The sequence below is a fragment of the Xiphophorus hellerii genome, chromosome 6 (genome assembly GCF_003331165.1).
Source record: "Xiphophorus hellerii strain 12219 chromosome 6, Xiphophorus_hellerii-4.1, whole genome shotgun sequence".
In the NCBI taxonomy this organism is placed as follows: domain Eukaryota; kingdom Metazoa; phylum Chordata; class Actinopteri; order Cyprinodontiformes; family Poeciliidae; genus Xiphophorus; species Xiphophorus hellerii.
Window position 1 is genome coordinate 11762927 of NC_045677.1, and position 25700 is coordinate 11788626.

The following is a 25700-nucleotide window of genomic DNA, read 5'->3' on the forward strand; positions in this document are numbered from 1 at the left end:
TCAAGTTTGGACTCAAATTGCACTTAAGTCAATGACACAAGACAAACAATTGTCTATCGCTATATGATCCAGGCGGAGTTAATGCTGCAAGTCAGAGATTCAATGAAATCTGTTGATTTTCCTTGGATAGAAAACTCTTTAACTAATGTGAATGATAAGCTAAACTTAGTATTGTTTGATAAGTAGAATCCATTTGAAAAGTATTTACTGGATTTTGAATCTGTCTGCATGATTGGATTGAATTGACTTATTTTGTGATGAAGTGTATTGTGAATTGTTACTATTTAAATAAACTGAGTAGACGTGAAAGATGCTTGTTTGCCATTAGTGCTTACTTGGTGGTTTATTCTTTATTTCTTAAAGGTCATTTTGTTTTACGTATCAGCAGACAGATGGTTTAAAGTTGCAGGTCTCCTGGTACAGGGAGAAAAGCATCTAGTCAGTATACCTGTCCATCAAGAAGATAAAGTGAATTGGGCTCAGGGGTGACTGGGGATCTATGGCACACACAGTATGTGATTTAAGAAATCAGCAGAGAAAACGACAGAAGCAAAAACTGAGACTGAACGAGACAGAGAACAAAGATTTGATAAGGAAAAGGAGCGGAGAAATGAGATGAAGATGGACAGAAGAAAACGGAGGAGACAGAGGAGTCTGCTCTGACTGAGAATGAGATAGTGGAGCAGAAACAGGGAAAATCCGGGATCTTACTACGCTCAGCAGCACTCACTCATTTAATGTTTAGTTCTTCTGTTTACTTTACACAGCTGAAGGCCTGCTGTAGCCCTAACATCAATAAGCTGCATTGGGAATACACACACCCACACATGCACGCAGGCACATGTGCATAATGGTGGAGACTGCTGGTTGGTGTCTGAGGATAAAGAGGCGGGGGGGATAATGTTCTTAAGAAGGGCTCATTTGGTCCCACCTGGTTATCAGCTGAGATCAAGCTAGCCGAACACTAAGGGACTATCATTACCCCCTTGACTTCCACTCTCATATACTCAGTGCTCTGGGCCATGTGTGTTAAAACATATGGGGAATGGGGACATGGGTGACACCTCTGCTCCGATTGTGAGAACCCCCAAGGGAGGCAAAGTCATACACAAAGACACACACACTCGTATGCATGCACATGTTCTGCAAAACCTGTCGGAAACAGCCCCCACCTCTACCTCCGCCACTGCTGGGTGTGTTAATGTGTGTGCGTGACTCACTGAGTGCATGGCTGCATATGTATATGTGTGTCTGATGGGAAATGAACACATTTCCATAGTAATTAGAGAGCAGCTCATTCCTCCTCTCCAGTTAGAAGTGTCATGACTCATTAACGCAGCAGTCTTAAACATGGCGCAAAATCTGACACGGACATGCTTTTTTGTTTCCCTCGACAGCTGCGTCTGGGTGTATACGTTCCAAATAGCTATTTAATACTTTTAACTGACCTTTGGTTCATCTGTTAAACACACTAGAATTGGACTCAGGAGGACAATATGGCGATCATTTTCTGCCAATATACGTACTTATTTTCCTATTTCTATTCCTTACTTGCGCACAAGGTTTCAGCAAATTTCAGAACATCAAAATTAAAACCGTGTCCTACTCTCTTAAGCCCATTCCAATTTACATTTAAGAGTTTTGTGACTTACTAAAAATCAGTCCAATAAGTTTAACTATTAGCCTTATTAGATGTATTTAGCTTATTTAGTACCTTAAGCTAGTTAAAAATCACTTTGTTAACTTACGTTGATGTTTTTGACTTTGGCATACCAGTCTTTAATTCAGTGTCGTCTTACAGTATACATACAGCCTCATGATGATTTTACCCAGCTATTGAAATCAGTGACATGCGGTGAGGTGCAATGCTGGCGAGGCACTGACTTAATCATAATCAGACATACAAATGTAGACCACCTGCTTGTTATTGTTTACATTAGGAAATTTCGTGCATGCGGACAACGCTGGAGGGCAAAAAGACAATTCTTTTACATCCCATGCACAGTCGCGCTGTCTCGGTAGAATAATTACGTTAACTCAATCAAACTTGGAAATGTAGGTATTATTAATTTCGTGCTAGGAAAAACCGTTGAAGTACAACTCAAAACCACGTCTTTCTCGCTCTGTGCATTGGCCAGGCTACACACAGACTTGTTGCCATAGCAACTGACAACAACGCCCCTACAAAACACTGAAATATTTCCCACACAAAGAGCAGAACATTCAGTCTGTTGCAGTGGTATGGTTTTAGGCTTAATGTTTACTTTGCGATTATTAATAAGTGATTGCTGTGGTAAGAGGAGAAAACTTTAAATATATCGCTGCACTTGACTGTATGGCTAGCTCCGTGGCTAGCTCGCTGTTACTGTCTCTTACTCTGTGGAGTCACAATGTCTGGGATCATGAGCGCCCCCTGCCATGAGGCAAGAGAACTGCCTGCCTCACCTCAAATCTGTTCTCTGCCGTTTATGATCGCTCATCAGCACACGAAACTGGTTACACACACAGTTGGTGACAAAAAACCAGTGTTGTATAGTAACGAAGTAAAAATACTTCACTACTTTACTTAAGTATATTTTGGAGTACTTCATACTTTCCTGGAGTATGAAAATTTTTGATGACTTTCACTTTTACTTCACTATATTTCCGAACTTAATTGCGTACTTTTACTCCGATACATTTTCAATGTGTGGTTTAGTTACTCGTTACAAAAAAGCGAGAGAGAGAAACGCAAGTGTTTTGACCCCACCTACTGATTAGCAAGTAGCAAGTAGGCTACCGAACAAAGTCCGTAGCCTGCTTGCCTGGGCTTGTTCATCACCACCAATAGGATACTTCTTCTTCTTCTTCTTTTCTATTATGGCGGATCACAAGCAACTTTAAGGTGCATACCGCCACCTACTGTACATGAGTGTGTAGAAGCATTACTTCATATCTATTAAATTCTACTTTTTAATTTTGTATTCTTAAGATAAATAAACAATGCTTTCCTTAATTTGTGAATATCTGTTATGTTTCCTTCATTTCCTAATATACCTTTAAGATTCCATTCATGCCCCATATTTCTAACTATTCTCTTTAATTCTTCCCTTTCGAGTTCATTTGACTTACAGTTCATCAATATGTGTTCTACATTTTCTTTCTCTCCACATCTCTCACATTTATCATTATTTTTCCTCCCTATTTTATAAAGCATGTCATTTAAGTAGGTATGACCTACTCTTAATCTACTAATTATTATTTCTTTTCTTCTGTTTCGTTCATTAATGCTTCGAATTCAAACTGACTTTTGTACTTCATATAATCTTCTTTCTTTCTTATCTTCATTCCACATTTTTTGCCATTTCTTGATTTCTTTACTTTTAATTAGGATACACCTGTTTCGCTTCTCCCATTAAACACAAAACAAGTCTCGCAATCAGTAGCAGTCACATGGAAATTCTATCTTACAAAAACTCCCCGTCCAACTTGAAGAAACACATCGAGGTAACTTCTTATGAAATGGTTATAATCCTCCTGTTTCAGTAACTATAGCTTGGTCACTAGGCACTACTGTATTGTGAAATCTTGACCATAAATGAACTTTGTTTGGCATTGTTTCAGTTCCACACGTGGTGTATTTAGCTTAGGCCTAATGTTGACTGTAGCAGGCTACCTAGACTCCTCTGTTCAAGGGGGGACAGAAGCCATAGCAATAGCAATTTAGACTAAATTTAACGAATATAGGAAAGGCATGCAAGTTCAAAACCAGGTTTACAGATGCCAATAAGCTGCATTTCCCTCCCAATTCTTTTTTTCTTTTGCATAATGACCAGTTGTGTGCACCACCTACTGACTGTAGCATTGACTGATTCACTGATTTGTGAAGTAGAGTAATCGTAACAGCTCTTTTTCTTCATGTTGGCCGCATTTTCTGTACTATTTATTTTTCTCATTTTCAGCACTGACCTTACTTGAAGGGAAAACTTAAGGTTTACAAAAACTTTGTATTTTCTGTCCTGGAGGGTATACTAAGAAGCTGGTTCAGTTGTAAAGCAGGTTAAGTTAACCTTGTGCTATAGGTAAAGCACCTAATTTTCTTAACTAAATGATGCCTGCAGGTATATCTATTAGCAGGTTTAATTTTGCCTGCACTTGGTTGTGTACATTATTTTAAGTGTATTTGACAAGTTTACCAAAATATAAAAAATGTCATTCAAACTGCATTTGCTTTGTTTTACTTTTTACTTGTACTTTTCATTACATTACTTGAGTACATCCATTTTTACAGTAATTTCCATACTTAAGTACAAGAAGTTTCAAATACTTTAAGACTTTTACTCAAGTAACATTTCAGTCAGTGACTTCGACTTTTACCAAAGTCATATTTTGGAGAGGTACTTGTACTTTTACTTGACTCTGAGATTTCAGTACTTTATACAACACTGCAAAAAACACTGTACATTATATACATAGGCTAAATTATGGAAAATCAGTTCATATATTAAATGTTTTTTAGCCATTTTATTGGCAGCGTACAGACAGGAGGAGCATGCTCTCATAGAATGGCAGCCAGTGCAGTTATTGAGAGGTTGATCAATCCCAGGTGAGGCTCGGCTCACTGCTGCCTCACCTGCTGCACTTCCGAGCATTTCAATGGAAAAATGCGAAAACACAGCGATTTTGAAGAAAAATAATAAAAATTGGTTAAGCTGAATAAAAAATAAAAATTTTGCAGTTTAAACCACGGAGTGAAAATAGCAATATAAATTATTTTATCATTATATGTTCCATTATGACAGGTGAGGCTGTGCCTCACTTGCTTCACCTAACCGCACGTCACTGATTGAAATGTGCCTGAAGTAAAATTTTTATTTCAATTACATAGTCCTGTTTTGTCAGAAACATGTGCAGTATGTTTATGAAATGTAGAAAACAGAACAAGCAGTTAGTTAGATTAGAGAAGGACTCAAACGTTATCAACTACCAGTTTGAACTTTATGCTATAAAAACATGATCAAACTTCACTGAACCTCTTCCACAGAATTAAATATAAAACAAAGTTGGTAAAATCATATGAAAAAGTTGTACTGATTGTGTGTCACTGTGTGTTTTTTTTCACTGCTGCTATAACGTTACCCTTTAAGCTGCTAAATATTTAGCTATGCTTACCATTCAAGCTTTGACCATATAACTGGTCATAAAGCATTACACATTGAAGATTCATTTTGTCTTGAGAATTTTAACTTTTACTTAATAGAAATCTTAATAAACATTAAGCATTTGTTGTAATACTCACAATTAATTGTTAATTGTGGGTATTGATTGGTGAAGGAATCCACAACTGTTTCCAAAACAGACCAAAACCACCATTCAGAAAAGTTATTTCAGTGTCGGCATACATACAGTCTTAAATTTCCTCTATTTCTACCCATCTTTCTCCTGTTGTGTGGTATGAACACCACCAACAATAGGGGGAAAAATTATTGTCCACTTAGTCATCACCCAGCTTCACTAAACTTAGCATGCTTTGCACTGCAAGTACACTCACAACTCCCACCCCTACCACACTTGCTATACATCCAGCCCTGATATAAAGTACACACTCTTGCACCAATGAGACAAAAACACACACATTAATGGAGTGCTGTATCGCTATCAGAACCCCAGCTCTCACCTTTCTCTCTGCCTCTGTTCTACTTCAGCGAGGACAACAGGCTATCCCTGTCCTCCAAAAGCCACACACTGCACATTTGCATATCAATTTACTTTTTAATATAATACTCTGTCACTTGAGACCCATTTGTCATTCCACTAGCAAGCCCCATCCATATATTATCGTTACTGTTGCCCCTCCTCCATTTTCCTTTTCTTTTCCATCCTGTCTCACTGCTCTTTATCTCTCTTAAGTTTCCCCTTTAAGCAAAGTATTCCCTCACCCAAAAACAAGTCTATTCTCCTTTTATGTTTGCTGCAATTTGTTTATCCTCTTTAAAGAGGCTGTATCTGCTGCCCTTTTGCAGCTGTGCGACTGTTTTTCCTCCTATTTGTTATAAAGAGTGGACATGAGTGGCTGGGAAAAGGGATGAGGAGAGAGAGGGAGATGGAGGAAGAGAGTGATGACAGGCAAAGAACGCGCAATGGGGGTTCGAGGCTGCATACCAACTAACAAGCAATCAGATGGAGGGAGGAGCAAGGAGAGGTGGAGAGGCAGCTATAGGAATAGAAACTCCAAGGGTACCATAAGAGATGCAGGCAGAAAGTGAGGCAAGGCGGTGTTTGTGCTGCGACAACAAGAGCTGCAAGTTTAAAGGAAGAGGGGGGGAAAAGTGCAAGAGGGAATATAGCACAATAGGAAGAGAAACAAACCAGGGATGTTAAATCTTAATAATAGGGACGGGTGAGACAAAGAAGGATGTAGAAGTCAAATACGAGCTGTGTAAATCGAGTATTAACAAGGACAGAGGGCAAGTACAACATAATCAGTACATAACTCAGACATGGAAAGGGAAAGCGAAAAGAGAAAGAATAAATGAAGGAAGGAAAAGTATGGTAAAGAATCGCCTCTCTAAGAAACACTTTTCCTGCATCTACTATGTTTTTTTAAAAGCTATTTATGTTCTTGAAACTGTTTAACATTTTGTCTCAATATAACAAGCCTCTCTAAATTTTATTATGTGTTCATGTGATGCACCAACTTGGGGTACTGAATGATTGACTGTAAAGTGGGAGCACTTAAATTGAGTTTCCTGATACAATCTTTTGTTGCAGCTATTTGCTATTTTTGTTAAGCTCAGTTAGACTGGAGGGAAAGAATAAAAGAACATTCATTATCAATTTCGCAGAAATGACTCCCAGGCCACACTTTAGTCACCCCAGGTCTTGTTTGCTTTGCAGTTGTACCATCCTTGTCATGATTTGCTTTGGTTTTTGTCTGTCTGTACTTTGAATATTTCCTTGTTGATTTATTTCAGCTTAGCTCTTGCCTCAGTAGTTTGTTCATTCATACTTAGTTTCGTTTCTTGTATTCTGGGTGTACTTTTGAGTATATTAGTGTGAAGCCCTTTCCATTCAATGTATACTTTCTCCTCAGCTTCCATTAAAGTTCATTAGCAGAGAACGACCCCCAGCCTGCCTGTTTGCTCCCTGCTCTTACTTCACACCTGCAACCAGTTCCAATTAGTCATCTGTTTCTCATCCAGTAAACAGGTTTGCCTGTACTAAGCCCCCCTCTCTCTCAGTCATTCTCTGTTGGATCCTACTGTCGCCTACCTTATTTCTTCCCCGTGACTGCTCTGTGCTTGTTTCCCCTCCTGGTATTTTTGTAAGTCTCCTCGTTCTGATATTTAATAAACATTCAATACTACAAATTGTCAGTTACTCTGTTGCTTTATGTTTAAAGCTTTTGATACTGTTTCATAACTTTATCCATGATCCTTGGTTTTCATTATGCTGTTTATTCTCTAATATTTCCTAACAAACCTCTTGGGCTTTCATATAAACAGGTGATGTCTGATGGCAAGTTGTTGCGGTGGATTTTATTTAGGGGTATCAGAGTAAAAGGGATTAATACAAATGAACACCATACATTTTTTATTTGACTTTGTAAAATTACAAAAAAGACATAGGCTTTTCCTCTCTCTTTACAAGTCTGCTCTACTTTCTGAGTGGCTTTCAAGTAAAAATATTTCAATGTTTAGGGACAAAAACTGAAGGACACTATTACATTTCTAGAGCATTGAAGGTACAGTGCCTTTACAGTCACTGTTGCAAGAAACTGTGGAGGATGAAACAAGCCACTGAACAAGCATTTAAAATTACACCTTCATTAACTCCACCTCATAAAACTGCACCTCTCAGTCCATGTTCCTTCCCACTTACTCCAGCTTAAGATAACAGGAAGCTGCTGGATCTCGTCCCAGTGAGCACTACCCAGAAATCATGAAAACATGCCGGGCAGTTTGCCAGTCCATCATAAGACGAGCACCAGATTTACTCAACAGCACAATTGAGATTATTCAGTTAACTTGACACTGGGAAGAAATCTCGACCCAGTGAGGTCAACCTCGTGAACACGGGGTAGATAATAAACTTCCGTTTCCGTTGTCAAGTGATAGAGTCAAGTGATAGCTCCATGAAGGTCCAGCAATATTGTTAGCTCTTGCATATGTGAAAATTAAGACAGTATAGAGTTTGAGGTGAAGTGAATGAAAATGATAGACAGCTTATGCATAAAAAGTGAAAAGTGTGGTGCACATTTGTATTAAACTCCCTTGACTTTGATACTCTTCAATAAAACTTTGTACAACCAGTCATCTTGACAAGGCAGCTAGTGATCATTCAATCTGTGCATGATGCTATTTCAGTAGAAACACATCTAATCTGTCATCTGGCATTATTGTTTCATCAGATCTGCATAAATTAACCTTCTGCCTTTTTGTGTGACGGAAAGCTAACACTGCAAATTGCCCAGAACTCACCACCCTATCATGGTCTGTACTTACATAGCGCTTTATCAAGTCCAGAGGACCCAGATGCGCTTCGCACTACATTCAGTTTTTCACACATTCACACATACAGTACATTCAAACACTGATGGTGGCAAGCTATTTGGGAAAAAAAAACAACAAAAAAACACGGCAAGTGAATCTGGTTTGCCAGAGCTACAATAGACTGCTTGAGCATATTTGTGTGCTGGAATGGCGTAGTTAAAATCCCAACCTTAAACTAATTGAGAATAGTTTCTGTTGGTTCCATAAAACCACAATAAAACACACTGAGGTTTGTGGTTGTAGTATGAAACAGTATATTGTATCTGAATACCTTTGGCAGGAACTCTATGGTATTTGTATTAAATATTTTTACTAAAGAGAACAGTAAAAATATTGCGGTGCTGCCAATTTAAAATACAAAATTGAATTTGATTTTAAAAAATATTTAATATATTTCATTCTTCAGTCTGCATGGCTAAAGAAGCACAAGAGATAACGCTGGCTGTTTTTCTCTTTTGCTTGTATTTTTCATTTCAACATCAGTTGACCTCGGGCTCTGAGGCTGGTTTTGCTTCCCTCTCAACTTGTCTCTTGTCTAACCTGATAGACACAACACGCCCCAGCTCTGACTTGTGTTGGCTGGCAAATCCTGTGATTATTAAAATCAGAATTCCTTTGTTGTCCTCTTTTCCACCTTCTGCCCTCACCTCCTCCTTTTCTCCCCTCTTTTCTCCCCACCTCTAAAAATCTGCCCCCCTCTTTCATTTCCTGTCTGTCTACGTTATTTTCTTGCTGCTAATCAAAATAACTGGAAAAAAATGAAATCAGTTAATCATTAGTCACCCCTCCAGTACGACACAATAAACTGACACATCTACCCTACTTTCTCCATCGCTCTCGCCTCGCTCTTTCTCACACAAACAAGCCTGCGCCCTGCTGGGGGTATCTGCGCTCATCATTACTCATGAAAATGGTTATTCCATTTAATATCAAGCCATTGAATCAAAAATAATTACAAGGAATGAAATCAATGGCTTTAATACATTCTCATTATTCCACGGAAAAATTAAGCCTCCTTCATCACCTGAAAAAACTAAACGCGTTTGCTGCTCGGGTGCTAAAAGGCAGAACGTGGAAGCCGAGGAGAATTACACATAAGAAAAAAAAAATGGAAAAGTGACAAAAAGTCAGGGTGATGTAAGTGAGCCGATCAGAAGTGAGTGAGCTTTCTTTTCCCGGCCTTCTCCAGCTCCATCCTGGCTCCGGTTCAGCACTCTCTGACCACAGTGTAAAAAGATTTACTCAGCTCAGCCTAATTATCAGGAAGGGGAAATGATTAGCTGGAGACTTATGACTAATAAATCTGTCCATGTTTCATTAACACCCTGTTTGGAAACATTTCATTTGGAAACCGCTCATTAAAGAGAGTGGTAGAGCTAAGAAAGGAGGAAGAGGACTGGGGCCAGGGAAAGGAGCTACGTTGCGGTAATTGGTGTAGCGTAGTAGAAGTTTTAACAACCTGGTTGAAAGGTCAAATGGCAGAAGACAGAAGGAAGCAAGGAGGAGCATGTGATCTGTATCATTAATTGAAGTGTATCTTTATATTTGATCTGTGCATGGGAGTCAGTGTGAAACTAATTTACCTAATGATTCTAAAGCTACTACACCCACGCATCTTGATTAGGTCAAGTAACAAGTCCATCTGCGCTCGTTGGTGTGTCTCTCTGAATGCGTTTACAAGAAGCAGACAAATTACTTTCATTTTTTCTGTGACGTTTGCCGGACTTTTGATCCATTTTTCTGCAGCAGCTGCTCATTTGCATAGAGCATGTGTGGAGAAAAAGTTCTGCACCTGCTATTATTGCGCTGTTCCTTAGCTACTTTCAAGGCATTCTGCAGACAAAGCTGTATTTAGCTACACCCTGCAGCTTAGCCGCATTAATTGAAAACACCATCGTTCAAGCAAGCACACACAAAATCTGGCTAATGACATTACACGCACCTTGCCATCATTAAGTAAATGTGCACACACACACACACAACTCTAAACACTGGCCTGTTTTGTTTCTGAATTTGTAAACATGGGATCTTTTTAGCTGCCAAGTCATTATTAGTGCTATTATCAAGCAAACACCACCTAGAGGGAACAAAATATATTGGTAAATTTTTACCTTCACCTCCTAATGAATATCTCTCTCTCTATGTCTCTCTCTCTCTTCTTAAAGGCATATTTTCATTAGCAAGCTTCCCCCTTTTCAGTCTGCCTTTCCTTGTTTGTGTCATGAAGTTTTTAATAATAACCCTGGGCTGTATGGCAGCTGCTGCTGCTGAGGTAAAAGAGCTTAGACACTCAAACATACAAGTTCGTGAACAAGACTTGTTAATGTGTAAAGAAACTAGAGCAGTTGACACTCTCTATTAGAGAGACTGAGAAGTCTGACATTATTATAATCAGCCTTTGAATGACTTACTTTGCTTTGTATGTTTTTCCCTCAGCCGTTTTCATGTTCTCCAATGAAAGGACGTCTCAGTAAGTTTTTATATAATAGATACAGTGGCCTGTAACCACAACTTTGATGTATTTTATTGTATTTTTATGTAGTACAGCAGGGGAAAACCTCTGAAGTCAGATGTCATGTTTAGACTCTCCACTGAAGCTTTTTTTTTATGCATCCTCTCTTTGGTATTTCAGGCATACCATATAGAGAAGATGGTTGCCTACGTGTTCCAGGGCAGACTTGTTCTACAAAGACATGAAGACGGTATTCTAATTGCATAATTTACTTTACTAAACCAAGACTGCATCCTGCATCAAAGTGGGCAGGCCACATTGATGAAACAGTAACCTGTGTTTGTCTGACCTTCAGCCACTTGGATTATATGCGTGTCAGTGCATGTGGATCTGTGTGTGTGTGTGGGTGGTCAGAGTGTATGGCAGAAATGATTACTTTACACAAGCAGCGTCCTACAACAGACCCCAGACACTCTAATGCTGCCGTCAGAGGCCCCCAGGTCGTCCCCACACCTCTTGGGACACGAGCAAAAGAGGACCACGACAAGCCCCTCCAACCCCCTCCCTCCATCCCACAGTGTTTGCTTGTGCAATTGTGGCAATGTGAAGAATTAGAAAAGATTCAGAAGTGTTTGTCTAAAGTGCTTTATGACTGTGGCTGGGGTATGCAAGACTCTACTGCCTGCTGAAAGCAGGGCTTCCCCCAACCTAACCCCAGAGCCCTAGGTGGCTAGAACGCTGGTCTCAAATTGCATTTCTCCAGTCCTGCAACTTCTGGATGTGTCCCTTGAATTAAATGTCAAAATTTTTATTTTTGCAAGAAAAATCCTCTGTGCTTTTGCTTCTACTTCACAATTTTGTGTTACACTGTTTGGATGTATCACATAAAATCCCAATGAAATACTTTTGCAGTTTGTTATTAAACAAAACCTTTGGAAAAGTTCAAGGATGTTATTCTTTTAAAAATAGTACAACATGTAAATCAGTTTGTCTGAAAAAACTAATAACATGAATCAGATTTGGGGCAATTTTTCTTTTGCAGTGTTTTTCAGTTCTTGACCCTGCCGAATAATCTGCAGCTCAATCAAAAGCTATCCCTCAGCTAAAGAATTTAGGGAACAAAGTAGATAAAACATTTAAAAAATGTGCGTCGGTCAAGGCGGAACAAATTTATGCTGACTTTTCTCCAAAACTCCCACATTAAAAAGATACAGACAGAAAAACACACAGGAATCTGGCGCGTAACCGAAGCCCGCAGCAAATCAGAAAAGGAGATGTCTGATCGGCCGTAGGATCATTAGATTCCAAACAAAACTACGCCCCAAACCTGTACAAGCTGAGACACACAGACAAAGACGCTCAGAGGCAGAAGCTGTAAGATGTTCAACAAGGAGTGGGAGAAAGTGAAGACCAAAGGGGGAGAATGCTTCTTGAGTGAAAGGCCATCTGCTAATCCATGGCAGTGCCAGTTTCCTAGTCGCTCCCCATCGTTTGCACCTGCCAGCCTGCCAAGCCAACCTCAGGAGGACAAAAGAGAAAACTTCACATGCAAGCCACACATGCTTGCAAACGCAGACTCGCCGAGCTGAGCAATAATGGCATGCACACAGCAATAACTGGTGTGATTTGTCAGCAGCGTGCTGCGTCTGAGTAGCTTTGGGTGTTTTTTCATGTTTTCCCTCCCGCTGTAACAATAGCATAACAGCACTTTATTAAATGAGAACAGGAGAGAACAGAATCGCCTGCAAATCAGCTTGTTTATGTGGCAGAGTTGTTCAGTACGCTGCCGGCGAAGGCTGCAGCACCATCGCCGCAGCGATGGTGAAAGTGTTTGAAGGTGAACATGGGACAGGAAATGACAGTAACAATTCGAAAAGTTAAACAAATTTTTTTCCAAAAAGAGTGACATATTTTTGGTGTAAATTTTGAGTATTTTGTTTTGCAGCTAATGAAAGATCAATTAAAAAAAGATGTTTAATACAGAAGTGTCGGCTCACTGAAAGCATGTCCATACCCACACTATGAAGATTTTTTACTTGATAAGGACTCCTGCACAAATTACTGCATCAATGCGGTGTGGCATGGAGCTGATCAGCTTTTGTCAATGCTGAGGAAACCCAGATTGCTTTAATGACAGTCTTCAATGTGTCTGCATTGGATATGGTGTCCCTGAGATTTCTCACACTGTTCCTCAAACAACATGGATTTGTTGGGATTCTTTTCCACTTTTCCTTCAGATCTTAGGGCTAACATTTCAAATAAAATGCAAATTTACTTTAATCTAAAAAAGGATTTGGGACCACTGAGCAACAGTAAAACACATTTTTCTCCTTAGCACAGGTAAGGAGTGAGTGTTGTGGCACTATTTTACTATTTAACGTTTACTCCACTTGTTTTTTCTACTTAACTTTCCATTAAAATGCTTGGACACTGCACATTTAGAAAACGTATCTTCCTTGTCAATGGTGTTTGATGGACAACTGTGGAGGTAGAGGTCTTCTACATGGTTGTGTATAACACATCATACCCTAACATTTCTTTGCTAAACCCTTTTAAATTTGTCTTTGTTCATGACATTCACTTTTCCAAACAAACTTTAATTTTGATCTGTATTAGTTAGATTTTCTAATAATTAAAATTCTGAGAAATACACATTTGAAATATATCACTCCCAGTGTAATCTTTGTCCCTTGTTTGAAACATTATTGGAATGAATTCACATTTGAATGCATTTTGAATTTCTTGTAATAAAGTGTATCCATCAAATACATAATTATTGCTCCAGAAGAACAAAGAAAAAACCCTCAGCACTTTTATTCAGTTTAATGATTATTGAAACAGCTGGCATTTTGGAAGAGACGGGAGTCTTTCGAACGCCTAGTAGAAAAATCAATTAAAACCTGGCTGCCTCTCAATGTCAATTTCAGCCCAATCATTGTTCATATTGAGCAGGTCACAGCGAGTACATGTGATTGTCGATAGATTCATCCAAATGCAAATTCCAAGAACAAAACAGGAAATGAAAGCTGGAGAGTCGGAATAAGAGAAGAAGGGGAAGCATGTCAGAGAGGGTGGAGAGAATTTGAATGACAGATAAGAGGGAAGTGATAAAAAACGGGGAGGAATAGACGACACAAGAGGAGATTAGTTTTAGATATTTTCCCCTCCACCCCCAATTCCTACCAGCTTCAAGGATGACAGTCCTATTGCACCTAACAGCGCAATCGCCCACCCATCATCTCCTCTTACCCTTTTCTCTCCCTGTTTCAAACACACTTGCAATCTGCCTTTTCATCTTCTGCTCCTTGCACCTCCGCTTTCTTTCCCCTGGCTCTTCGCTTTCCTCCATCAATTTCCTCCAGGCCTCCACCTCCTTCTCTCTATCTTTCACATCATCTGAAAATGTGGCTCTCCAGCGGCACCATTATGCTTCAGATGTACCTCTCCTTCCCCCTCGGCTGCAATCCGTCAATCCTAGCAGCTTTCTAATATGTTTATTCTCCACTTGTGTCTCTTCCTTTCTCTTCCTTCTGTCCATCCTGACCAAATTTCTCTAAGCGCACACACTCTCGCACACGCGCACGCACTCGTCGGCTCTCTCGCGATTCGGCTTTGATCTTTATACTCAAGTCACAAACAAGGCACACGCTCCCACCTGTGAGCGCACACATTTCGACAGATGTGCTTTAATAGAAAGCAGCCATCACCGCATCTTCCTCCTGAGCGTCCAAACCTCTCATCGGACGGAAGATAGAGACAGAGGGGAGGAGAAGAAGGAGGAGGAGAAAGGCCTGAAATTGATGGTACGGCATCGACCTGTCCGTAAAACCTAGTTAACACCTCCCCAGCCTGTGAAATCTGATTAGATGAGTGTGAGTCTGTGTTTGTGTCATCACATGTGTTCATAACACAAAATGTTTCACAGGTTGATTATTTTTTTTTTTTTTGGTTTTTTGGGGGGGCTGGGGGGTGAACAAGCCTGTAATCCCTGTCTGATTAAAAACATGTTGATGGGTTCCCGTTTGCGTGCCCTAAGTGCTGTGTGTGTAGGGGTGTGTGTTCCACAGCACCCTCAACAGTCTCTGCTGATTACATCCCTTCGAGTCAATAGTGAATAGAGCACTCAGCCTGATAAGCAATCACATGAATCAATACTAATGTTTTTAGTGTGTGTACATAAGCATGCGCGTGTTTGCCCGTGTGTCATTCCTGAAATGCGGGTAATCTAGTCGGAGCGCAAGGTGGATAAACATTTGGTTACAGGTGTTGTGGTTACAGGTCCCCTCTGGTCCGTTACTTCCTCTCCAAAGAGCTTTTTCACCTAACACCTGATGCTTTCATCATGTCACCTCTTAGAGATCGGAGCTCTTTTTATCCCCCCCCTTCCCTTCTCCATTCTTTCCATCTCATCTATTTCTCCTCTCTGGCCTCCATTGAGGCTGAGCATTAACAAACCGTCTAACCTTCAAAGTGAGTGACCAAAGAAGTCCACGCTTGTCACATTCAGCGGAGCCCAACCTTTAATCAGACTTTTTGGTAAATGTCAGTGATGGACGCCCTCCTTTTTCACACCTATGTGTAATCTCTCCACAGACTGATGTTGAGAGGGATATGAGGGAAAATCAGATTATAAATAGGTAAATGCAGCTTTAGATTGCCAAGCATGGCATCTGATTGCTCTTAGCAGTAAAATGGAGTGATCCTCAAAAAGCTTCCTGTGAAAATGTGTCACAAAAGTGTTCACTCCTCTTGAACATTTCTACATTGAGTTACACAATTAATTTGGATTTTATTTGCCAGGTCAACAAACAATAATAGTCCATTATTACAAAGCTGAAGCAATACTCAATACTTTACAGTTAAATTAAAGCTGCAGTATATTTAGTGAAAAGAAGTCGGTGCTGATGTCACCATTTTTTTTATTTTGTTTTACTGTGGGGATGGTTTGTTCAGGGTTATATGCAGTGTGAGTTTTCTCCCACACAGGAATTTGCATGCAAGTAAAAATAAAACACAATTTTGATCTCCTACCACCATAAAACCCCATTTCATGTTTGATGCCTTTTCTTCAAGGGCTTTAGCAAACTACAAACAGGAGTTTTTATGGCTTTCTTTTTACAATGACTTTCTTCTTGTCACTCTACTTTGAAGACCAGATTTGTGGAGTTCATGACTAATAATTGTCCTTTCTGCAGAATGTCTTTGTAGTTGTCCCTTAATGTTCCCAGTTTCAAATGGTGGAACAAACAGCTCTCAAAACATGCTTTAACTTCTCCACTATTCAATCCTTGACCTATGTGGTGATTCTCAGTCTTCATGATATTGTTTGGCAGCATCATGATGTGTCAGTGTGAGCAATGAAGCTAAACAGGAACATATTGGAAGTAAATCAGTTAGAGACTGTAAAACACTTGAGACATGACAAAGACCCTAAATATACAGCCAAAGCTACAATGCAATTGCTGAGATCAAGGCATATTCATGTGTTTGTGTGGCATTGTCAAAGTTCAGAGCTGAATCCCATCGCAATTGCAAATCTGTGGCGTAAAAACTACTACTTAAAGTAAAAAAAAATATATATTTTATTTTAAAGTTAAAGACATAAACCAAGAGATTTGATGATGTAATCGCAGCAAAAGGTGGTTCTAAAATGTATCTCACCAAGGTCAACTATAAAACACCTCCACACTTTTCAGATTTTAGTTCCATAAAACAGAATGAATAAACATTACATGTGTCTCATTTTACTTGCTGTACTGTTAAATTGTACTTTCATATAAAAGTTTGGGTTTTTGGGTGCCCATGTCTTTCCCTTACCTTCCACTAACAACAAAGCAGGTCACCAAGAAGATGAGGAGAACAATCCCTCCTGCAATGGACACAACCAGAATGGTGGACTGGTTTGGGTCCCCAATGGCCAAGACGTCTGCAGAACCAGGGGGAAAAGAAAGTGAACGTTATAAAAGTTTACTAAAGCAGGTCTTGGCGAGAAACGAATGAAGCCCACGGCATTTTCTGTTGGAGGTAAGGCAAGATTAAGGCAGGCTAGAAGTGAAAAGACAGAAAATGATACCACGGACGTGGCGAGGGATAGAGAGAGCATGAAAAATTATAGTATTAGAAAAGACATAAAAGACAGAGGCAGAAGGGAGGGAGAGAGAGAGAGAGCAGCAAACAGAGGCACAAGAGAGGAAAGGGAGGTGGATGGAATAGTAAGTAAGGCTCTTGATGAAAAGCTTTCTCCCTCTCTGTGAGGGTACAAGAGGAGACATGAAAGCCATTCCTATTCGGCCGCGCTGTCCAAATGGATATGTTAACATTGCACATAACAAGGCTAACGCCAAGAACTTTCTGCAAAGACGCATCGATTTTTACGCCACACCAATCGAGCCATTACTCAAAACAAATACCCCCATTTATCTGGCTTAGCTGAGCATGAGCAGACATCCACGTCTGCAAGTGTGTGTGGCGCACATATGCATAATACGGCTGGGCATCTTGAGAAGTCATAATAATCCAGGTATTGATCTCCTGTTACAGTCGGAGGCTCACACATACACTCATCGTTCTGTAATGATCAATGCAGCTGATCTAATTAGATAACTGCACGTGATTGGTACAAGATCAGCCAATTTACATTTTATGATGCCTTACTTTGATGTGAACCTGTTGTGTGAGGAGGCTGTAGACCACAGAGACCCGTGCAGCATGTTGAGGCATCAAATTAATGATAGTTGTTGGAGCGCCGGAGAAGAAATACGGCTCTGAAATACTTTTATTGACAACTGAATGATTTATAGGCTAATGCATGCCTTTTCTGTACTGCATAGTCAATGTACTTTGAAGCGCTACACATTTACTGATTCACTCCACTCTCCCAGCCTGTCTAGGAATCAATGATCGCTTTGAAAGCCACATTAAAGAGAGTAAAAAAAAAAAACCCAAAGAGCTCATGATGAAGCAATATTAAAGGTGGCGAAATGGATACGTGACAGGGAGTTTGACAACTATATCATAGGGATTCCACATAGTATGCATAGTATGAGGCTTATCTGGTCTGAAATAACAGGGCTTGGGACAGCCAGCTCTGTGATAGGGGAGGTTGGATGTAAAAAGATACGTAAATCCTTGTTCTATGAATTTGTCCTGACTTTAGTTGGAGTAAACCTGTTCAGGCCTTTCACTTTGCTCCAAAAGTCTGTTTGAATCAAGATCTCCAAAACAATCCCCTATTCACATATTTCTCTTTCTTGTCAAATTGATTTGTCTTTCTTTTACCGGAAAAAGTATTTCAGCACACTTTGAAGCCACCGACTCAAATGCGTGCACGACAACATGCGAGACTGCCAGGGCGTCTCTGCCTAACAGCCAAACCGAGGAAGGAGCTGGGGTGAAAAGCAGGGAACTTTAAAACCACAAAGTGAATTCATTTAGTGAATTGGAAGGAATGACTCATCTGATAATCATCATGGCAGCATACACGTGTAAATATCTCGTGGCATGAGATCTCGCAATATCAAAACATCATGTCAGACTTCACCGTAAAGTGGAGTGTGTCTGGAAAGGAGTGAATGATTTTCTGTCGGTGCTGTCTGCTATAAGAAATATTTATAAAAATACACGCTGTAACAAAACTTATGATCTTCATCTTCTCAAAGTCTGACATTACATCAGACTTATGTTTTCCAACATTGCCAACCAAGAAAATCTCTGATTGCAAAATATCAGAATACAATAAGATGTAAGACAGTTCAAATAATTATATCTGAATATAAAGACTATCCAGCTATTAGAACATTTAATAAGGAGACATTCTGTGTTGCTTCCCCAAAATCCTAGAAAAAACTGAGTTTTGAGCAGAAAAGACAATGGAAGGAAAACAAAAAAGTCAATAAAAATGAGATGCAATTTTTTTTTTACCCTCATGGCTGGTTTCCAGTTCAATCTCCCCACCGTACGTCCCGTATCCCCCATCAGTTCGAGCCCTGACTCTGAACACGTAGGTGGTCCCAGGCTTCAGGCCGTCCACTGTCATCATGTTGGATCGAGTCTTTAAAACCGTGTAGTTCTGTTCCCGCTGGTTCTGAAGAGGAGGATTAAACAACAGGAAACAAAATAAATACTCAAAACAAGGAAGACATAAAAATGAAAACGGTTTTGATCTGGCGCTCTGGGCTGTGGTATCAAGAAAGGCAGAATAAATAGAAATGTTTAAATCTAATAGAACATCTTAAATTGTTGAATTTAGCAGTCTCTCGGAATCTAATGCACTTCACATCATTTTCAGCACTGGTCCATTTGGCCACATTTATATTTGAGCATCTGTCAAATCCAAAATCTTATCTTCTCTTAACTCTGGGGCAATATTTGGTCAAAGCTGCTTCACTTTGTTCCTCTATTACCTTTCAGGTGCGTGCACCCCTACTTAGATGTGTGTGTACGGGGGTGTGCGGGCGTGTGGGTGTGTGTATGCAGAGGGATGATGAGAGAACAAGTTTGTCCGCCAGTAAGCTGATTCCCTGCTGAGAGAAGACCTTCTACAATACGGATTAACGTGATTTTACTGTTAATACATGCCAGCACATGCAGACACACAGGTCTAATTTCATCACCTTGGCTATGTTTTACAAGGTTTGTTGGACAGATGTGTGGTTAATTACCTTGATGTGAGCAGTGGAGGGGATATGAGAAAAAAAGGCAGAGGAACCAGAGCGATAGCGGCATGTTTGTGATGAAAAAGTCATTAGAGACGTGGCCTTAGGCTAAACCCATATCCTGCCAACATGTAGGAGGAGCACAAGTAAAACATGAATGAACACACTGTGTTAAATCTAAAAAAGGCTTGCTGCAGTAATTTAGAAATAGTTAATTTAGAAAAAAATAGAAACAATGAACAAATTTAGATTACTTGCATGCTACCTGTTATTGTCAAGACATCTTTTAGGATTAATAACATCCCTAACCACATTTAATGTCTACATGTGCTAAGATAATTCAAATCTTCTGATGTAATCTTTTTAAAAAAACTACAGTATAAAAAAATGATAAATTTATATGCAAATATGAAAAATTTGAGAAAAATTTATTTGAATGAGATGCCACAAAAGGTGCTGAAGCAACCATCAATTTCTCAGAGCATACAGCAATGTAGCACTCCTCCTCCCTGAGCTGTTGCTGCACACTTTTGGTCAGCTGGCTGAAATCAGGCTAACCAAACCAGAGACTCCTACTAAAAATCTACTCATATTAACTTGTTGCACTTGATTTTTTTTTCGATAAAAAGCAAAACTGCAAAAACATTTTCAGATTTTACAGCAACAATAAAAACATTTATTTGATAGCAGATATTCTGTACTTTTGTTCTGATCTAAAGTAAAATGACTACACAAAGTAGCACTGCCTTGCATCAAGAAGATCCCCGAGTCATGGCTTTCCTCCACAATCCAAAAACATATATGTTGTGTTAATTGTTCTATTTTAAGTTGCCCTGAGGAGTGAATGTGTGCGTGTCCTTCGTGTCTCTGTATTGGTCTGTAAATGACTGTTGACCTGGTGACAGTCACCAAGGATACGCAGGTGTAAATAAAGAATGGATGGATATATGGCATCATATTGCATGATCTTTTTTAGCAGACTCTCAGCATAATATATACCCTCAATGATCTTTTTTAGCAGACTCTCAGCATAATATATACCCTCAATGGAGTATAGGAAAGTTGATTTGTTGTATCCTTTGAGTGCTTAACCTCTGTCACTGAACATGCAGGAATTGAACATTTTGGCAACCTTTTGGACTTTTCAGCGTTCTTCATTCTCTAGGGAACACACGTATAAACTGTGGTTTCAGTCATTTTTAACCATGTTAATGAAAGATGCTAAAGCCAAATTTTGGAGGTGTTCCAATATTATTATTGGCAGGTGAAACGTGCATAAAACAACAATCTAAAGTCTCCGTAAAACTCTACTTTAGAATCTTTAAGAAATATTTTGATACAAATGTTTTGAGCTTCCAGAGAAAGAGGGGACATTTTTATATCATAACACTTTTTTTTTCTATAACAGAAAAATCGAATTACTTTATCTCTATCAGCAGAGAAAAGTGCTTTTCAGTGCCTCCCTCACCTTCTCGTAGTAGATGACCTCATACTCCACGATCGCCCCATTAGGTCTCTCCGGACCCTGCCAGGCCAATGTTACACTGTCCTTGCTTCGCCTTTCCTTTAACACAACACTCACTAAAACGACAAGAAGAAAGCATGAGCAGCAAGGAGAAAGATAAGTTAAAATGATTACAAAAGAGGAACAAAAAAGCAGATGGTTTGGCCAAACAAAGACATCAGAAAAAGCATGCCTACGACGCTTTATTGCACAAAGCCATATTGCAGTGTGTCAGTCATACATTTTGGTAATCACACAGCCCACGACGTGTTATGTACAGTACACGTGTGTCAGCAGCATTTAATGAAGCGCACATTTATGCTGCTCATAGGCACATTATGTGATCTAACCATTATCAATGTGAAACCACTAAAACTGTGTGATTTCCTGTGCAGTGTTTCCACACTGGGACACCTGCTCTGGTGGGATGACGGTGTGGGTTTACTCGCTTGCGCCTGTATTTGTGTAAATGTGTGAAACTCAGGCTTATAGCTGTGAATAGCATGTGCAGCTTGTAATGTGGTTAACAACCTCCTCCACCCCTTTTCACTTTCCACTACACACACATCCACGCGTACAGTAGGAGGCCTATTACTCATCAGCACCTTGTCATGAACACCTATCTTTTACACAAATTTCAGTCCCACCAAATGACAGCTGCACATACTATTATGCCTACACGTGTAAGCATAGACACGTCAGGGTCATTTTGTGATATCAGTGAAATTCCCCATTGCAGCAAATTAAGATTGTCACTTTTTTTTTTTTGGACAGTACAGTGCCTTGCAAAAGCATTCTAAATAATTTTACACGTTTTAACATTTTCTCACTTTGCAACCTCAAGTTTAATGTAAGTTTGAAGTGGACAGAAAAAAATAAACCTTGATGCTTAAAGATTTGTAAATCAAAATTTGGAAAGTGTGACAAATTTTGATTTGTATTTGGCCTCACAGAGAATTCTTTGCAGAACCACATTTCCTTGCCTTGAAAAGTGCACGTCTTAGCATTTTTTCTGTACTATCTTTGCACATATAGAGATTAATTTGATCTCCTAGTTGAGTTAGATTAGTGGTAGAGCTTCAGCGAAAATGCACTTTTAAGTGTTACCACATGGCCTTTAGATTTTTGATTGCCTTTAGATCTGGACGTTGAGTCATTTTGGAGTGAGGTCTTCTGAAAAGTGTTCCTCTAGGAATGCCTTGTTTTAGCTACACCATGAGTACACTGTGTTCAGGGTGATGTGAGCCATACATCCGATTCAGCATGTATACCAAAAAGTGCCAGAGTTTCATTTTCAGCATGTTTGCCTAGTTTGGCCTGTGGGAAACTAAAAATGGGACGTTTGTAGCTTTCTTCTCATCACTGTTTCATTAGGGCCAGCTAGAAGAGAGCACAACTAATCGTTGTAAAGTTCTGGCTCTTTGCAGCTTCTCCAGAGAAACCATGAACTTCCTTGCAGCTTTTCTGATTTACATTTTATTTATCAATAGCATGTAATATACACTTTTGAAAGGCTCTTTTGTTCACAAGAAAAATAAAATCTTATTGTTACACATTAAAACTTACTTTCTTTGCTCAGGAAATATAATCCGACAGATTTCAGGTTAAAATGTTGCTTTTTGTGTTTTATTAACAGTCATGTTTAAAACCATTACTCCAGTAAATGTGCACGCTCTCACCTGTCTGCGATGTTGTAACATTTATTACCACCGTGCCTCTCAGGGTCGGACTCAGATCTGAAACTCCGTTCTGGCTCTCGATCGTAAAAGTGTAGTTAGAATCCGGCTGGAGGTCAGTGATCAGCACGCTGGCTGACGAGAGCCCGAACTGTCTCGGGACAAAATGGACGCTGCTGCCGCACGGTGCGCACTTTTTGCCTTCGCCGGAGCACTTTCTGCAATGGAGGCTGTAGGTAATGTCCCCTCTGCCTCCTGTGTCGCGGGGCGGCGACCACTCCAAGGTCACGCAGGTCTCATTCACAGAGGAGATAGGGTTCTCTGGAGCAGATGGAGGACCTGATGGAAGAGAATGGAGGATGTATGTTTCTGCACGTGGAAAAACTTCATTCAATTTGTAATTGGCAAAAGAAGAAAGTTAAACCTTGTTTTTTCTTCCCCCTATTATCCTTGATGCCTACTCCTCAGCTATTTCCTTAGGCATCCTTTTTGAACTCTATCAATAACCAAAAAATGCTTGAAAACAAAATTTTAAAATCAGAGGAGCAGAAGTGCCCACAGCGAAATTCTAATGGAATCACCTCCACCAAACACTGCCTGTGAAATCTGATGTAGCTTTTAGCTTCTGCCCTAAAGCAGAGATGAATGGTGAGCTACACAGACACTGGAAGCGCTCTCCCGTTGTAACCCCAGTTTAAATAGCAACATATTGCATTTCCATTTTGAAGATAAGTGTTTACTTCCTGATAAGTCAATTGTGGTCTTTACTGCTGAAGCTAAAACACGGCCTCTTCTTGTCGTACATCTAACCAGATGACCGTGTGTCCACTACTAAAGTGTATGAATTCACTTACATTTGGTAGAATGTCACAATTTATTGTTTTGTCTTACACTAAGTTACACGTCCCCTGAGTTATTAGCAGTTACTTACAAATGTATGACTCCAATATCAGCCTTTTGTAAATTATTAAAACAAACGGCTTTGTAGCTATCCTAATGTTTTGTGACAGAGGAGTCTCTGCATTCTGCATATTCAGATTCAAAACAATGTATATTATAATATATTTGTAATATATTTGTATATTACTTGTGCCTCCCAAATTAAAAAGACTGTCCCAAAAAAATGTGATTCATATTTGTGTACTGCTGCAGAACAAGTTTCAAGGTAATTAAATGGTTTTTTTTCAAAACATTTCACCTCCAGTTTAAATACATTTATACAAAATATATAAATGTATTGATACAGAGATCTTCTTTATACCTTACAGCTTGTATTTCTGATAGAGGTTTTGATAGTTGAGAACCCCTGCGTCTGCTTAAATGACGCTCATTTTAAAAAACCCTTCAGGAAGTTATTCACTATGGTATTTACACCAACAACTAAGTAGAGGTAATGTCAATTTCTATTCAACTCAAAAAGATTTTCTTGTGTGTTTATTTATAGGACAGTTCTAGAGCTATTCCATGGCTGTCTTGGTCTGGTTTTGAGAAGATTCCAGCACATCATCAATGAACACTGAGCTCATTCAATGCCATTCATTTTCCATGGAAACCACTTGAGAGGAAGCCTCTGATTTTGGCTGCTTACAGCCCAGCGTGGTGCAGGGATCTCAGCCATATGAAAATTTTGCTGGACACAGATGCCAATTTCTCATGACATCTCATCAGGTCCCAACTGAGCAGCGAGCCTCAGGGGGCTGGGGGGATCAGCGGGCCCTGGGACTTTGTCTGATTGGTTTCCCCGATAGTGAGCACCTCTTTGTGGTAGAGGACGGGTGGGTAAATGTTACTGAGCTGCTACTCCTGCCATGGTCTTTTCGCCATCCCCCAACTTCATTGAGTGATACTCGAGTCTGTCATCACCATTACTACTGATCAGCCTTTTTTGACACTTTTATGACACTTAGATTATATGACTTTTATAGACTCCTATTTCCCCCCACTGTTCTATTCTTTTCCTGGGTCTCAAGTGTCATTATCCATGTCTATGAATAATTCTTTCACCTTTTCTCCTTATTTTCTAATTTTTCACTCTCAAACCTGAAAATGGTGCTGCTAACCACTCAGCAGAGCACGTGTGTGTGTGTGTGTGTGGGGGCGTGTGTGTGTGCGGGTGTGTGTGTGTGTGTGTGTGGGGGGGTGGGTGTGTGTGTGTGTGTATGCGTGTGACCGTATATATTTGAACAAACCCGTTACTCATTTCCAGCTGATAACATCAGTCATATCTCACCTGCTACAACGATTAATGAGTGTAATCTACCATAACCCGATAATGGGTTTGGGTATATCTGTCCATGCTTGAGTGTGTGCGGGTGTGTCGTATGTCTGCACGTGTGTATTCCTCCACACTTCCTTTTGCTCTCCAATATGTCCAACATGCCATTGTCGTAAATCCAAGTCTTATTGTTTACTTCCCCTGTGTGTTTTGAGAGAATGTACAAAACATAACGTAACAAGATTCTTCATATTTCTTGAACTTTTTACATTTTGTCATGCTATAGACACAAATGTCAGTGTATTTAATTAGTACAGGAAATAATAATTTAGTGGAAGGATGAAAAGAACCATGCTAAGGTGCAATTATACCTGCAGATTTTTGGGACATGTCTCTATCCACTTTCCATATCTAGAGAAATTTCTGTCCAGTCTTTGCTTTCTTTGTTACAAAATAGCTCAGTCGTGTTGCCAAGACAGTATTTGTAACCAATAGGTTGTTAAAAGTCTTGAACAGATTTATAATTGGAAATACATACTGACTTGTAAATCTTACATTCATATTTTTCCAGACCATTCCATAAAAATCCTCTGCACTATGTTTAGTGATGTTGTCCAGCTGGTCGGTGAACCTCTGCCCCAGTCTAAAGTGTTCTGCAGGCTCTAACA

At 39.7% G+C, this 25700-nt stretch overlaps 1 protein-coding gene across 3 annotated transcripts in view; it reads right to left on the reverse strand.

The window, feature by feature from the left end:
• The window catches only part of LOC116721665 (ephrin type-A receptor 3-like), a 104669-nt gene that overhangs the window by 24003 nt on the left and 54966 nt on the right, over positions 1 to 25700 (reverse strand). For all 3 annotated transcript variants that reach the window (XM_032565530.1, XM_032565529.1, XM_032565531.1), the window contains 4 exons: positions 22821 to 23156; positions 21106 to 21218; positions 18904 to 19066; positions 16801 to 16909 (listed from right to left, as the gene is read on the reverse strand). In XM_032565530.1, coding sequence (XP_032421421.1) covers positions 16801 to 16909; positions 18904 to 19066; positions 21106 to 21218; positions 22821 to 23156 — 721 coding nt within the window. The remainder of the gene's footprint in view (positions 1 to 16800; positions 16910 to 18903; positions 19067 to 21105; positions 21219 to 22820; positions 23157 to 25700) is intronic.